Below are 16,972 nucleotides of genomic sequence, written 5' to 3' on the forward strand. Positions count from 1 at the left end.
TATTCAGAGAAGATGTTTGTTTAATGATTCATATGTTTCTGGAGTTTAAGAAAATACTTCTATTCTCTTTAGAATCATTATTAAAGACTTAGCATAGGAATTAACCCCCCAAATCACAATGGGTCAGATGATTAAAGCCAGTAAAGTAGCACCAGGAGTTTATTTGCCTTATTGGCATACTGAAAACTAGGAGAGCAGGAGAAGAAAGGAATATGCTTACTTTGGTGAGAGAAATGTGAAACTTGAAATAATGCTGAACGCTAGACTGCCGTGTAGATTAATCTTAATGATTACTTCACTTTTAGTTAAAAAAAAGAAAATAAATAGAATTTCTGTTGTAGATAAAGATATGTCATTGTTTACCGAGTGTGTTACTCTGACCTTACTTTCTACTCTTGTCATAAAAAAACTCAGAAAAACAATTCCTTGTGGTATAACACTGCGATAAATGCATAATTTACACAGAGGTAGGATTTCCAAGGTTAAGAAAAACATCAGCTGATAGTTGTCCTTGGGGAGATGTTTTTTTTTCCCTCCTTCATGCAGTCATCAGAGTGCAAACCTTGTTGAGCTGTTTCCTTCAACCTTCCCAAGAAATACAGAGCGCTACAGTGCTTATCTGAAGTTGTGTGGGAGGTGGGTTTGCTCCTATGACATTTAGCACTACTGTGTTCTTTGGAAAGAGAAAAAAACAACGTATGTAAAACAGCTTGGCTGAAGATAATGGTGATTTATGGTATTTTGATTTGATCTTACCAAATACATTATGAGAAAGAGACTATGCACATGTAAGTGTGTGTATACATAAATGTGTGTGCATGCTTCCTAATTATTTATTGTAAAAATTAAGGTAGTTTCTCAAGTTTTCATTCAGACCCCTAGACCTGCAAGCATAACACTGAAAGAACAGAATCATGCATAGTGCCAATTACAAAATACGTAGGAATGTGTTTATTAAAATTTTATGCGAGCTGTGAGTAAGATGATATTTAGTACTTTGTCATGAAGTCCCTAGGTCAGGAGATACTAAATCATAATATTTATTGCTGCTAGGTAAAACATACTGAAGTGTGAGAGAGCGCAGACTTGGTAATCTTGATGACAGGCCATCATACAGACGATGCTAAGGGCTGGGCAAAGTGCAGCCAAAGTTTTTGAAAGTGCTTTGTTCCAGCCAAAATAAAGGAAACTGATTTATAGTGTTTTAATAATGCATCACGTCTCACACCAGTCTGCTTTCATAAAGAAGTGAGGGGTAATTATAAAGAAAAAATTCGGTGTCTTTGTGTGATTTATTTGACTTAATTTTCAGATACTGGCAAATGTGGGATTGCGTAGGTATGGCACCTTCAAGTGCTGCTGCTGTAGCCTTCTGCTCTTGTAGTCAACAAATACAGAAAGGGTAAGTGGGAGCTATGAAAGGTGGGGAAGATGTAAAGAAGACATAAGTACTAGGTTGGCATTGCTCTGTGTGTTTCATCTGGACAGGTAGGTACTGCATATATTCATATGTGCTAATCTTCTTGAATGCTTTACTTGAGGTCTCTTAAGTGACCACTTTTAATGCATTTAGCTGGTGAGTTCTGTTTTCACAGTTTTCTTCATAATGTTGTGTGTTGTACATCTTGTCTGAATGGAATGAAAAGCATTTACATTCATTTTTCTTATTCTTACTGTCTGTTTTTCATCTGTATAACTTGCCATATAAAAGTATGGAAATTGCAGTGTGTTGCAGGGGTACCAGCTGTAAATGATCAAGCCCAGGTATTAGAGTCAGCCTAGCTGCACAGAGCTAATAGGTTAATTTACCATTCTAATCACAAGGTAATATTGCCCCGAAAAATCAGTAGCCTATCTGTAGTGTATGCAGCGGCTACATAATAAATTCCGTCTGTCAATTAACATTGCACTTGCAGCCTTTTAATTGAAAGAGAACACAGAATTATAGCGATACTTCAGTTGGACTCCTCTGCCATGGCTGGAAGGTAACATTGCGAGAAATGTTAATTTTTCAATATTTTCCGATCTTGGGCTGACCATAATTTTGCATGGATGCTAAAAGGCATTTCAGAACGATCAGTAGCTACTACACAGGTAACTGGGTTGGAGAAATGGCCTAATGTTCTTTAGACCAGAGTGAGATTAAAGTGTGATACATGTAGGTTGTCACATGTTGACAATTTTGTTATCACTGCTCATAACAGCCCTTGTCATTGTGGGGGACCTTGCTACAGTAGACAGAGAGAATGAACAGAGGTAGTGGCACCAGCTGCCACGGCAGTATTTTCAGCCTTGTGCTGTTTGACATTTTCATTGGAATGCCAGGGTCTCAGGTTTTCTTGTTTATCTAAGAATTTTCACTTCTGTTTTAATTCATGTGAAGGACATCTTGGGGATTTGAAGCCCAAAAATTTAGAAATCAGAAGGTGAAGTTCAAAATTATTTTTTGAAGCCAATCTCAGGGTATTTTTGGTATCTGACTAGTTATCTTTCTGAACTGCTGGGAAACATTTTTAGAGTAGCTTTGATTTCATATTGCCTCCGTTTTGGTGGCTTCTGTTACTGCATATTTTCTCATAGTGAGAGAACAGCCAGCATTTATGTTTAAAATGTGGGTGTCAGTAATTTAAATACCCACAGAAAAGCTAAATGGCTCAGCAGGTATAAATCATCATATTGATTCTGTTGCATTTTTGCATTCAGGTACAGAAACTTAGCAACTCACACTGAAAAACTTTAAGTACCCCCTTGTTAATAAGCCCACTGCTCCATTCGTAACAGGAGCAATTGACCCTTTAAGTATACAAGATTTTACGTTGTCTGATGGAAGGGTGCTAAGATAAAATGAAGAGGGTTTTATTGGGTGCAGTGGCATTGATTACTGACAGTGTTTGAAATGAGCAATGGAATATAGATGTAGAAGAGAATAACTCCTGCTATGCTGGTGTTTTTATCTTTTGTTTTCTGCCACTGTGTCTGCTGGTACACTTCAAGGAGGTAGATGCTAGCGCAGAGCAGGCACCGTCTCTGCTAACACTGAAAAGCCTCATTATTTGGGACTAATGCCAGAGACTAGGCGGCGGCTAAAACACTGGGAAGAGATCCGTAACAACTTTTGCACGGTACTTCCCTTGCTAGAAGTTGAGGAACGAGGCTGGTGTAGACACAGCCTATCTAAGTACACACATTGCTTGATGACCTTTTCAACCCGTCAGGTTCAGATTGCAGAACTTCGTGCAATGGAGACTTGAGATCATGGCTAATCATTATTGAGCTGGGTGTAGATAGAATCATGAAACGCTGGTCCTGTCATTCTCTTGAAACAATGACTTCATTAGCTGCCAGGAAGCTATTTGGCAGGTCCCTTCATGTCAGTTCCCTCAAAAAAATGTTGGCTGGAGAGTGACCCCTCGCATGGGAAGCATTTGAAGCTCAGCTTGCTAGAAGGCTGAGGGATTGCTGTGTTTACCCAGGTAGACCAAGTGCCAAGAATTAATTAGTTTCATCCTATGCTACACAGCAGAAACACAAGAAGCGGCTCTGATCTTGCGATTGACTGTGCAGGTAGAGTCTTGCACCGTGGCGAGGTTTCCCATAATTAAAAAGCTTTAAATCAGAGGTCAAGGCTCTCTTGTGAACAGATGAACCAAAACTCGTGCATACCAGATCTCACAAGCTTCTTTATAAATGAACAGTTTAAAATACTTAAAATGAAAAAAAGTCATGTGCTTTGTTGTTGAGACTTGCTGGATTTTTCGTTAAGCTGGAAGGGGGGATTGTTTCGATTATTTTATTTTGCATTTGGCTGTGCATGAGTGAAACCACACCTGATGTATATTTACAGTAAATGCAAGAAGGATGACAATGTTTTTCTCTATTGTACTTCTGTTTGTGACTTGCTGGAAACTGGGTTTATTTTATTATTTTAATAAGCTCCTGGGTTTTGTTGCAATTGCATTTCTCAGCACATTCCCAGGGGAGACTTTCGCTGTCCATTTGAGAATTCTTTGTAAAAGTAATGCACTTGCCTGCTGGGCAAACTGCTTCTGCTGCTGATACAAAATTGTGAATTCTTGGCATAATTCTAATGTAGTAAAGGTGGGTTGATCCTGGGAAAACAAGTTCCTCTGTGTTTCAGATTTCATGTTGGGCTACAAATACATAGATGATTTTTATAATCCTATGCTATGTCAAGGAAGACATACTGGCTAGCTTACACTGAGATTTCTGGTCATCCTCCGTATTCTACCTTGTTCCAAAACAACCTCATTCTTTTAATAAAAAAATCATGACCTTGTGGTTTGCTTGAATGTTCTGGCATCTTATTGTCAATATTTTTTTTCTGTCAGTTTGTTTTTGAAAAGCATGCAGTCTTTTAAGAGTTGAGTTCATTTAAATGCATTAGTCCTGATGCTTACAGGCATCTCCTCATGGAACACTTTTGGTCAGCAGGTTGTGGTTAAGTGGAAGGAAGTTACAGAGTAAGTTGCTCGCCAGCAGGTCTCCCCTGCTCTTAGTCCACTCTTTTTCATCATCAGTGTTCCCAGAAGGGTATTTTAGTAGGATGTTGCCCCTTAGGGTCCTTTACTCTGGGCCCGTCAAGACTGTTGTGAGCACCAGCCCTGTGCCTGGCAGGAGCTTTATGGCTGGATGGGGACCCAGTCATCTCTTCCTCCATGCTCTCCTACTTGGAGAGCCTTGCTATGCCATATGGGCAGTGAGAACAGTCATCATCCTTCCTCAGATGGTTTACCAACCCCAAACAAGCTGTGTTTTCCTCTCAATATTCTTAGCTATCCCTGACATGACGCACATGCACTGTTACACTGCTAGCTTCACCTTTATTGCCCTTTTTCCTGAACAGTGCCTATTTGTCTACACCCGAATTCCAGTTATTGTTAACATAAGAATAATATTTGGGGTTTTTTATTCTATTTCCAGTTGTTCGGGGTCTTTTTTTGATGCTTTGCAGGTCCTCGAATTGAAGTTTAGATGTTTCAGTTGTCTCTCACTGTTGATGCACAGTTTCTTCAGCCAGACTTAGCACTGTCATGTCACTGACCACGTTGCCTACACAGCTAATGCTGGTTTTGCCCTGTTGCTCTTCTACGTGCTGGTTTTAATTGTCCGTTGCCATGGTTGTAGACTTTTTCTTTTGTATTTCTTAGTTTAAGTTTGGTCTCTGATGCCAGAGAAGGCCAGGACTGGCCCAGGAACTTTTATTTTCATGAATGTGTGTCTCTGTGATCAAGCGTCCCTTAGTGTTTTCCATTCATCTTTCTTTATCTTGCTCGGGCATCTTTCCCCTTCCTTAAAAGCCAAACCTGAGATGTTGCATGCTGCATTGGTGAAGATCCCTTCCCTTGCCTCAGCCCATGTCTGTGCAGGTTTGGCTAAGCATGGCAGAGAAAAATCATAAGAAAGCAAGGGTTTGTTCAGGGGTGTCCTCAAACTCTTCTATTTTAAAATATACACAGTGTGTATGCCTTCTGCCAGTATCTGTGCTGGATCTCTGCATTGAATCCTTTTTTTTTTTTTGTCTAAGGGGGGGAAAAATTGGGCATGGGAGAGAGGAAGGGTGATTGACACCAGATTCACAGAAATAAATGAAATTGTCAGCAAGAGAGAGTTCTCTTTCTGCCCATGATAAAATACTGCATGTCAAATTGATTGATTTTTAATTTTATTGGTATATGTCTCACCAAATAGATAGCTGGGGATAAGCTAAATGTATTTGACTTTTTTTTTAATCTAGTTCAGATAAATAAATAAATTTTCTATACAGCTGTATTTCCAGTATTTCCTATCAAAAGCGACCAGGAAAGGGAATCTACTGTGGTGATACAATTCATTACATGTTAGGCATATAAATACTCAATACTATAAGTTCTCTAAAATAAAAGAGAATGTAGTGCCTTTGGATGGAATTGTGCTTTAGTTTATCTTACTTATGGCTCTTACCTATTATAGAGCTGGAGTACTGGATCCTCTTTTCCCAGTTAGCTGATGGGTTTATTCTGAAACAAAGGTCCGCGACTGCCTGGCTACTGGATTGTCCGGACAGCTAGAGGTACATTTTTGCTGCAACTGTCATGTTTGTGAAGATCTACACTACCCTGAAGTACATTGCAAATTCAGTAAAGAGCATATTTAAAAATCAGAGTGAGTATATCCCATTTATGGAACAGTGTATGCATCCACTGTGATATGAACTACCTGCCCAGGTCCAGAAGATTTCCCCTTTTCTGTGTGCAAGGGTGCTCTTTAAAATTTGAACGATAATAATTAGTACTTCTCTATAATTAGTACTACTATGATTTTTTTTTAAAATGCCTGGTGACTTCTGCATTTACGTCATTTTAGTATCTGAGCACATATACCTCTTAAATATTTTAAGTATCATAGGAGTCCAGAGGGTGGGTTGATGCTCCCATCTGTCTTGCAAGGCATAAAGTGATTTTCCCAAGGTGATGCAAGTATTGCAGCAGTAATGTGTCCAGAAATTGAGCTCATTGCCATGGATTTCAGTCCATTTTGTTTAAAAAAAAAAAAAGTCTCTCTGATCTTAATTTGTCTGATACAACCCAGTTTAGGGTGTTAATATTGTGATTGTTCAGGGCCAAACCTTGCATGGTCCATATATACAGTGTAAACAGAGTTGTTCTGCTAGACAAGAAGATTCACATTCACAGAACTCAAAACTGGAAGAAACTGTTACGAACCACTGGCTACCTGCCGGCTGCAGGGTCCGCAAGTAGCTGTGTGGGGGGCCCAAGGACTTGTGCTTCACAAAAAGCGCTTCTGCCAGAGAGGATCCAGCCTTGATCTGAAAACCAAGAGATCGATAATCTGCTGCTTTCTACAGCACTTTGCTGCGGGGAACGGTCACTCTGGCTGCTTCTGTGCTAGCTGCTTTTTAATCAGAGCTTCTCTGGCTGTGGCTTACATTAATGCCTTACCAAACACCTGCCTCTGCTGCATTAACACACCCTGAGTCCTCACCATCGTTTCCCTGTACAGGTTTGTGTGTTGTGCAGGCAGACCGCCCCTCAGATAGACTTCAGGGCTGATGGGCCAGACTGAGCTGCTAAAATCTGAACTGTTGCCTCCCGCTTTTTGAATATCACGTTGTCTCTTTCCTGTGCTTCTCCAGTTTTTCAATATCATTTTAAAGATCTGGAGACCAGAACTGAACTTGTAATTCCATTTTTGCTCACATTATTTTTTCTGAAACGATAAAATATATGAGAGGAGTGTGCTGCCCCCGGTTTGTGGCACTCTGGATGCAGGCTTCCACTGCAGAGGTATGGCCAGAACTTTTCATCCAGTCGTTTTCATTTTTACATTTGACATTTCTATATCGTGCATCCTCTTTTTTTCCCTTTTTTTCCTCCTCCCCCCTCTCCTCCTGCAGTGGGGGAGCATGTTTTGGTTGTTGTTCTTTTCATACAGCCTCAAGTTGCAGTGATACGGATTTCTCTGTATAACTGTGCTGTCCTCCCTCATTTCTCTGCCAGTCTAAGTTAACACCTGCAAATTTTGAAATGTTTATTTCTATCATGGATGATTGACACTCTGGAGCATCACTCTAAATATTGTGATTTCATGGTATTTTCCTGTTTACAGGTACTTTGGAGACCTGTCAGGCAGCCCAAACATTGATCCTACACCTTAGTGAATGGCATAGCTGAGGGTGTAATTTAGGACACTGAAGACAAAAGTAGTGGAGTTTGGCAAGATGAGAAGGGATTAATTTTCATATGTTCAGGCTATTTACATGTGTGGTTTGTTCTGTTCTGTTTCCAAGTACGTATTGAATGTGCCATTCGTTGTGTCTGAAATAGTAGCAGAATAACCTAATGGTTTCTAAGGTAATGAGAACCCACTGTTCCCTTACCAATTCATGTAAATAAAGTATGGAATTTAATTTCGTTCTGTGTTACCTGAGGCAGCTCTGGCATCTGATAAAACAAATGATCTTTGCATTCTTCACCGGCTTCCCTTCTGATTTTCATGGAAAGATTTAGATGTTTCTGGTTTTGTAAACAAATGAGGCTGCCCTGATGGGGGGGTAGAAAGTAGCCTTAGGATCACATCTTTTGTCTTGCAGCTGTTTTTCCTCTGTGACTCAAAATATATTTGTCTTCCTGCTGAAATGCTTCTATTGCATGTGATGGGGATTGAAGATTTGACAGCCATAAGAGTTCCTCTTTTTATTTTTCTCTTGATACGCAGCTTAATATGTTTAGTATCTGTCCTTGTGCTATGGATTGGAGGCATAGCGTGAGTGTGAATCCCAGATTAATTTCTTAATCAAAGGGTGTTTCCTTTCTGATTGTGCATCAAAAAGCAGTATGATAAAAACACAAATTTGCAAATGCAGGACACCAGTAGATGTGTGGGCGAGATACTTACCTGATGATTCTTGACAAGAATTGTCACCGCCCTTGGGAGTACAGGCAGCAAACAAGAAATCCGAAGGAGCTCTGACCGCTGTGCAACCAGGCAACACTACACCCCAGACCATCTTGACATTGTAATGGAAAAAGAGAATCCGTATCAAGCTACTCAGCAGCTAATCAATCACCCGAGTCCAGCGGGCTGGGCCTGGAAGATTGTATCTCTTATGTAGACCAGGAGGAAGAAGAAACAGCTGGGGCACGGGATGGAGTTGTGCTTGAAGTAAGGGGATCTATCGTGAGAGAAAGGCAGCTTGTTACGCAGCATTGTAGGTCTGCAGAATAGCATTCCTGCTTTTTTATGCAACAGATTGTGAACAAATTAATATCTTACCCACGTTAAAGTGATATCAAGTTGCAAGTCTTGCAAACATAAGCTGCCACAGGTAGGGTATTTTAGCCTAATAGCTATTTGGGCATCAAGACTTTATGCTCAGAGAAGGAGATAGAGGAGATGGACAGCTGGCATTATATACAGACGCTTGAACCGGGAAATGAAAACACAGCTGCTGGATCTAATTTTAAACATAGGTCTTGATCAGATCCCTCTAGATCCTGGTTGTCCTGCTACAGCAAAGTCATTACTGGGAGTAGAAAGGCGTGGAGTTCAAGATACTGGTAAAAATCTTTTGTGAGAAGGGGAGTCACCCTTGTTGCAGTTATGGTATTTCCATTTTTCACAGTGAGTATTGTCAACTTATAGAAGATGTGAGTTGAAAATAGTTTCTGGCTGGTACATGGGCTAACGCTGCTTACACAGGCGGCTTTTCTGGGTTGTCTTAATGGGCAGTGGAACTCACCGTCCTGAAAGCACAAGGGCAGGCAGTGCTGTTTCAAATTAGGAAACCATGTAACAAAGTACTTTTTTTTTCCTGATATTTGTAAATAATATATGGTTACAGTATCAGTCACAAGATTATAATTCCGAGTTTTTACATCAGGTGTCAGGAATGCAGCTGGCATTAACAGTGATCTGGAGTGCCATCTAGTGGGGCTCTGCAAAGCTAGCGTGCCTTTTTTCTTTTTTTCTTTTTTTTTTTTCCCTAGCAAGTACAAAAATAACCACAAGTAATATCGTACCGGTATGATTCTTCATTTAGGATTAGCAAGTTAGACATTTTATTAATTCAGCAGCTGGTTAAGTATTTTCAAGTTTCTGTTTTGCTTTCAGAATGCTGTCACCAAGTTGGGTTTTTTGTTTTAAAATGTGACAGTATTCTGTTTTATTATGACTCTGATGCTAAAATTAAGGGCTACAGAAACATTTCTGGTATTCATTCTCTTTAGGAAGTTAGCTAACCTACGGGAATTTGCAGTAGCTGTGAACACATGCAGCACGTTGCTCTTCTGACATGAAGATTCCCTTCTGTTAGACCAGTCTGTTAACCACATTATAGGTTTAGAAGTAACAGCTTTGCTAGTTTATATCTGCTTCAGGAAAGCAAAACATCCAAACTATTTAAAGATACTTTTTTTTTATTTTTAAATAACAGGAAACTTGATGAAATAAGAATAAATATTAGTATTTTGGGGGTTTATTAAAAAACTTTAAACTACAGACTGACTTTATATTTACGGACTTCGAGTAGGCTAGAAAAGTTACTAAAATATAATGATATTCTTCTAAAGATGGTCTACTTAAACTGGTGTAAATCTCCGATACAGAGGAAGTCTAAATTAGTTAATGATCTCATTCAAATATAAGTGCGATATGCAATTACCTGTCTTTTTTCCTAAGGCAAAGTGGCTAAAATAGAAGGATGTTTATTCTAAGGTGGCATATAAATCTTTGTCGTAAAGCATTGTAAATAGAATGAAAAGAGCTAAAGAGAGAGGCAGTCAGAGCTGGAGTTCTGGGGCAGACACCATAAATGGCCAAGCAAGAGGTCACATTTCATTTAAGCATGTCCCCTAATTTCCTTTCAACAGTATTAGCACAGCTACTATTAGATTCATGTTATATTTAAACTTTCAGGTTTCCTGCCTCCTGTACAACTGAATGGTGTTCTTGTTGATTTGACTCAAAAGGCTTTGAAATGACAGCTGCCAAGGATGGTTTATTTAAAATCCTCTATCCCATGTTTGCTTACATGTCCTTTCTAAGCATTTATTTTTGTCTGTACCTCCTGTCTAATGCTCTTATTGTCAACAGGCAAGTTCAGAGATACCAAAATTACGAAAGGAAGACCAAAAAGCCCGAAATGCACTCTTAGCTGATATCCAGCAGGGAACTCGCTTAAGAAAAGTGACTCAAATCAATGACCGCAGTGCACCTCAGATTGAAAGTAAGTATGTGCTCCTGAGTAAGGTCCCTGGGTGAGCTTTGCTGAAGCCTCAGTTGTGGAGGTCAGGTAGACCGTTTTCAAGCTGAAGGGCAGGTCTGAAGTTCAGCAAAGGTCTGCATCTTCGTAGGGCTTTAGGATGCAGAGAGGGGATGCTTTCTAAATTGGTGCCCTGCTCTAAGATCAAGAACTATTAACACTTCATAATAAGTCTATAACTGGGTGTCACCTTAACAGGCATTCCTTGCCACCCCAAAAAAATCATGAATGATGAAATCCTTGGGTGTTTCTCAATAAAATAATTGTCTAAGTGGGAATTGTTGGCTCTGGCAAAAGAGTTGTTCTTTACTAGATAAAAAGAAAAAAAAATGCTAAAAAATTCTGGAAGCATAAATTCAATGTAGTCAAACACAATTTCTTGCTGGTGTCATCGTTGGTGTGAAATTAAAAAGCACCAGAGGGTGCTGTGCTTCAAGGTATGGGTCAGAGAGCAATGGCCGTTTACTGTATGAACAGTAACTTTCCTCGCTGAGTCTCCCTACAGCAGGAAAACTCTGGGCTTGACTATGTTGGTGCTAAGTCTTAGCAGTCTTGGGTCAAGGATGAAATGACTTTCTGATACATCCTGTGGAGTTTTGTGATTTTTTTTTTCATTATTTTTTTTAACAGAACCCAAAGGAGCTAACAGAGATGGAGTTAATTCCGCCATTAATAAAGGCGGCTCTCAGCAGCCGCTGGGAGGCTTATTTGCTGGTGGCTTTCCCGTTCTCCGACCAGCAGGGCAGAGGGACATGCCAGGTAAGGGCTTCGTTTCTATGAAAGAATAGCTGGGGCGAACTGCGATTGGAGATGAAAGTACTTCAGTGATTTTTATTATGAACCTTTAATTCAACTAAATTGACCATGGAAGGCAATTAATAATGTACTTGAAATCATCTTTCTAGATTCCTTATTCCTTAATTCTAGATGCCTTATTCCTTAAAATGTCAATAATAAGCTATCTCTGCACTGGGTAAGAAAGAGATTGAATAGAGTTTTAATGGAGATTTTTTTATATTAGTTTAATGAAAACTTTTAATTGTGCCTTGAATAGAGTGCTGAAATCTGAGTTTACCAACTCCAGCACAAATGACAAAGAAGTCCTATTTCCTTCCCTTCATTAGTGTGTATTTCTACGGTATTACAGGTTTGTGTGTTACTTTAAGGATTTATATTTAAGATTTCTGCCCTCTAGATTTTATCAAGTATAACTCCAATCCAGCAAGGTAATTTACTGACCTGAAGAATAAGGTACTTGTCACTTCACGAGGACAGGAGGAAGGCACGTGTGGGAACGCTACTGCTGCTTTCGCCTCAGGAAGTGCCAGCATCAGTGAGGGGGTTAGAGTCACAGCAATGACCTCTGGCACTGTCGGGCAGCTGGTGCCTGCTCAGGCAGCACAGAGCAAAGTAGGTGTTTGCGGGCAAAGACAGAACTTGGCTCCACCTGAGATTTTTTCCCAGAAGGCAAGCCCAGGATGCGCAGCACTGCTTGTGACTGGGCTTGCTCACAGAGCTTCAACTGCAGTAGGTACTTTGAGTTGTTCTGGTAACTGTCACTGTGCCTGTCAGATGATATGAATATAGAATAAGATGCCTTCTTTGACATCTCGCTTTGTGAAAAATCCTCGACATTTACTCAGGAAAATGCATTTTGTAAAGCCAAGTCTTTGAGCATTTGCTGTTGGAAAGGAAACATTTGAACCTGTGCCTTCTGGAATGCCTTTGAGGCACTACTTTTAAGAACTTGGCTTTTATCCATGGGATTGAGATTTATGTAACATTTGTGTGAACTTTTTAATCTTAAGCAAGTACTTAACTTCAAGGATGCAGGCTGATGTGTCAATCTACTTGTGTTCTTTGAAGCTTTTTCACTAGGACTCTCGATTCCTCCAAGCAGATGGGTGACCCATGTTCGGCGGGCTGTGCTAGGCACAGGAGGCTGATATGAAGGACCCCATGCCTCTGCAGAAAAGCACCTTCTCCAAAAACTGAGGAACAGGGAGGGGAGCAGGGTCTCTCAGCAGGTTGTCACGTAACTAAGCAGAGTCCCTGGTGCCCCCTGGAATACCTCACCTCCCAAACCCGTTACACCAGGGGCAACCTGCTGGATATGAGATGATTTGGGAGAAACAGTCCAATTACTCAGGGTAACCACTGGCAAGGGGATGATGAACTTCCTCTTTGTACTGTTTTGCCTGATGAATGGGAACGAAATCCTGATGTGATCTGTGGGATACGTGTTTTTCAGCTGGGAGACCTGGGCAGCTTCCTGGAGTCCGAGCAGCGGCCCCCAGGACCTCTGTCCCACCAAGCAGCAGCACTGCCAAGGCGAGCAGTATCCCCTCGCACCCCGGCGAAGGCCCAAGAGCAGCTGTCCCACCAGAGCCTCCCAGCACCTCCCGAGCTGCAGCCGGCCCAGGGCGGCCCAGCTTGCCTGCCCCCCCTCCACCGCCTCCTGCTTCCAGCAAACCTTCCCTCACCTTCCCTCCTCCTCCCCCTCTTCCCCCTCCAGCCGATCGTCCTCCCAAGGGGGTCTCCCCCAACGCTGCCCCTCCGCCCCCACTCCCTCCTCCTCAGGCTGACAAACCCACTAAGTTTCAAGCGGGCACTGCACATCCACCCCCTCCTCCTCCTCCTCCCCTACCTCTCCTGCCCCCCTGTGGGTTTCCCGGCAGGACAACCGATTTCTCTGCTGCCGCTTCCCCTCCACCTGAAGGAAGGGACTGTCCACCTCCCACACCGCCCCCACCACCTCCTCCTCCTCCACCACACACGCACTCCATGACCTCAAACAGGCTCTCCTTTCCCCCCTCCCCAGCCTTCAGCGGTGCTCTTGGCACTGCTGAGGTGCCCCCTCCGCTGCCCCCCAAGTCTCCCCACCTGCTGTCACAGTTCCACAAGCCAAGCAGCATCCAGTCGCTGCCGCTTCCTCCCACCCCCGGCATCCCTCAGCCCACAGCAGTGGTGGAGACCAGGAAGAAGAGACCCGGAAGAGGCGCAGGTGAGAGCAGTGCGTTTGGAGAAGGGAGGCTTTTTCCTCCCTTTGGCTAGCAGGAGAAATTGCGCTGGTGGCTTGGAGGGGTGAGGATGAAGAGCACACATAGCAGGAGCGTGAAATCCATCAGGTCACACAGTGTGTAATGAGTGGGAGATACATCAGGTTCTTCTTACAGCTGGGCCCGCATGCTGGATAGTTTAATCTGTGCTTCTGGGAAGCAGTATCCTGATGCGTGAAAGTAACATTTTAAGCACCGCTGGGCTGCTTCTTGCTTTTGTGTTGGCGTGTCTCCAGCAGTGCAATGACTGAGCTGAGGAGCGGTCTTGGTCTCCTAGCAGTGTCAGGTAGGGCAGCAGAAAGTATACGGCCATGTCTGCCAGATCTGCAGCAGCTCCAGTGCCAGCCTACCCATGACATCCCTCTACTGCTGTACCTGTGGGGTCTGGAGCAATATTGGCAATGGCTGGGAAACACTACAGGAGAGAATAAAACAGAGATGGGGCAGCACTACAACTATAGATGAGCAAAGGCAAGTATGGATGCAGTCTTCTGCTTTTCAACAAAGAGGAGGCAGCCAGTGTCTCCCATGTTCAAGGTGGTAGGGCCAAAAGTTTCTCTGACTACTACTGGGAAAGTGGGGATATTAGCTAGTGTTTCCTTCAGCAGATGGTAGAAGGAACTTTTATCAGACTTCTCTGATATAATGACGATAATTAAAAAAAAAAAGAGCCTAGATCTGTGTGGGTTTGAGAAATGGAGACAGCTACTTAATAAGGAACATCTGAAGAGAATGTTCTGTACCCTGTATTTTAGCAGCCAGATGTTGAGAGAAAGATTACTGGTTCCCTTTGACAGCCACAGGAAAGGCTGTGTAAGTAGAGCAGATCAGGTGCTTTGTGATGGTGATTAATGCTGCTCAGGAACTGTCTGATGAACTGTTATTTTATCGAGATGCCTGTTTCTCATGGTGGTTCAACTTTTGAGGTTTCCATAAAATTAGCCTGCCTTTCTCTTGGTTATCCAGGGGGAGGAGCAGTTTTGAGAGGCTGCTAAGTTGGAGGCCTTGGGCTCCCTACCCCTTACACAGTCCCTGTGGTAGGTCTGCCCAGAAGATGTAAACTTTGATGGCTCTTGCAACTCCTCAGTGAAATGCACAAGAATAATGGTAATTCCACTGCGTAGCTGCCAAAGTGTCAGGAAATTATTTTCTTTTAGAGATACCACCTACCATGGTTGGGTTTTTTGGTTGTTTTTTTTTTTTTCTTAAACAAACTGTTTGTTCTTGTGAAAGCGGAACGATAGTCTTCCCCTCCACACTGGGACATACCTCAGAATGTCAGACTTCCCCTAGAACTAAAAATAGCAAGCCAGCTCCAATACTGACTTAAATTTAATACTTAACGCTATAAATCCATGGTCAGGCTTGACAAACAGCAGCTATGAAGCTGGGTAAGCTTGCCGAAAATATTGCATTCCTTCCACACTGCCTCCACTTTTGTGCAAAGGTTACTGTCAGGTTTTTAAGTCATGATGATGTTTATGTCCTTTTCTGCTGCTTCTTTTTAAGGAACCGGTGCTGGGAAGCTAGTCACACCTCCGCAGCCACCAGCAAGATCACCAACAACTGAACTTACGAGCAAGTCTGGAGTCTCAGCCTGGACTACAGCTCATGACCCCTACCCATCACTTAAAAATGGAAATATGCACATCATTGGTAATATCATCTAAATTGGATCTCTTAGCCTTAGCTAATAATTTTAGTACAAAAGCCTCTGTGTGTCTCAGACCTCAAAAACTCATTTGAGACTTTCTCATGGCAATAACAGGGTAGTACAACTAGACCCATTAGAAACATTTTTGTACAACCTTATACAATAGGAGAAAATTAAGGCTTTTTCACAAAGGTTTTGAAACATCCAGTAGACAAGAAAAGCATGCACTACCTGCAAAATTATTTAAGACTGAAAAGTTGCTGTAGTGTGTTTATATTACTATTCTTAAAACCAGTTCATAGACATTTGGTAGCTTCAATCCTATAAAGACTGCTAAGAATTATTTTTGTGGTCTGATGAATTGGCTGTTCATTCTTGCTTATAGCTTGAATGGCTTGAAAACCACCTAGGAATTATTTTTATTTATATAATATAAATATTATTTATTTTGGAATTATTATTACCACAATATCATCATTGCAGAAAACTGGAATGACAGCCAGAAGCTTAACTCTTCAGTTAGTAGCAGGCAGTATTTGCAATTAAGCCAGAAACTTGGATGGGTCATAGAAGTACTCATCAAGATTGCTTATATGGAATGAGCCACTACCAATTCCAGGGGAAAGCAAGCCAGCGTTTTTAATTGAATTTACTTGTGGCAATTTTTTAAATTATTTTTTAAGTATCTAACAGTGACTAATATTTATTTCCCTGAAACTTCCCAGATGACTTTGAATCTAAATTCACTTTCCATTCTGTGGAAGATTTCCCCCCACCTGATGAATTCAAGCCATTTCAGAAAATATATCCCAGCAAGATAGCTAGAGGTAAGTGCATAAACATGAGAAGGTCTGATAATTATCCCATAGGATTAAAAACACAGAATGAAAATAAGGAACAGAAACGAGCATTAATGTGAACAACTGGGATGCTAGCGTAGGCACAGAACCCAATGGGATTTTTTAACAGTGGTAACAGGGACCAGAGATACTTGAAAGCAGTTAATTAATAAAGTCTTACTAGCTAAAAATAAAATGATGTGGTTTGACATGTAGTCTTTGTTCTTTAGATTGTTGAATTTGCAGAGCCCTGCTAAAAGCAGTGATGTCACATAAACAGGCAGCTACTGAGTTGTTTTTTTTGTTCACGAACTTGTGAAATCACAAAAGAAAGGTGACTTGATCCATGTCTTCCATCACATGTTTTGATTTAAATCCTATGCATGGTGTTTTACACACCTCAGTAACAAAGGGATTTAGTACCTGAACCTTGTCAGGAATGTAAGGAATGAATGAACCTTGCTTTCCCCACCCTTAACTTAGAAACTTGGCATCAGGTCACTGTTGTAGGAGCAGAAGTTCACCTATTCAGCTTTGAAAACTGATAGTTGAAGGTTCCAAAAGATCTCATGCCTGTATTCTGTTTTTTATAAAACCCAGTCTTTTCTGTATTATTAGATCAACTATTTATCTCCAACTT

General features: G+C 41.4%; 1 protein-coding gene across 1 annotated transcript in view; it reads left to right on the plus strand.

Moving 5' to 3' along the window:
- The window catches only part of WIPF3 (WAS/WASL interacting protein family member 3), a 36,216-nt gene that overhangs the window by 17,979 nt on the left and 1,265 nt on the right, over positions 1 to 16,972 (plus strand). Inside the window, exons 3-7 of the mRNA XM_082499704.1 lie at positions 10,612 to 10,744; positions 11,411 to 11,539; positions 13,032 to 13,784; positions 15,349 to 15,495; positions 16,219 to 16,320. Coding sequence (XP_082355830.1) covers positions 10,612 to 10,744; positions 11,411 to 11,539; positions 13,032 to 13,784; positions 15,349 to 15,495; positions 16,219 to 16,320 — 1,264 coding nt within the window. The remainder of the gene's footprint in view (positions 1 to 10,611; positions 10,745 to 11,410; positions 11,540 to 13,031; positions 13,785 to 15,348; positions 15,496 to 16,218; positions 16,321 to 16,972) is intronic.

The sequence above is a fragment of the Vanellus vanellus genome (assembly GCF_965231255.1).
Source record: "Vanellus vanellus genome assembly, chromosome: 2".
In the NCBI taxonomy this organism is placed as follows: Eukaryota; Metazoa; Chordata; class Aves; order Charadriiformes; family Charadriidae; genus Vanellus; species Vanellus vanellus.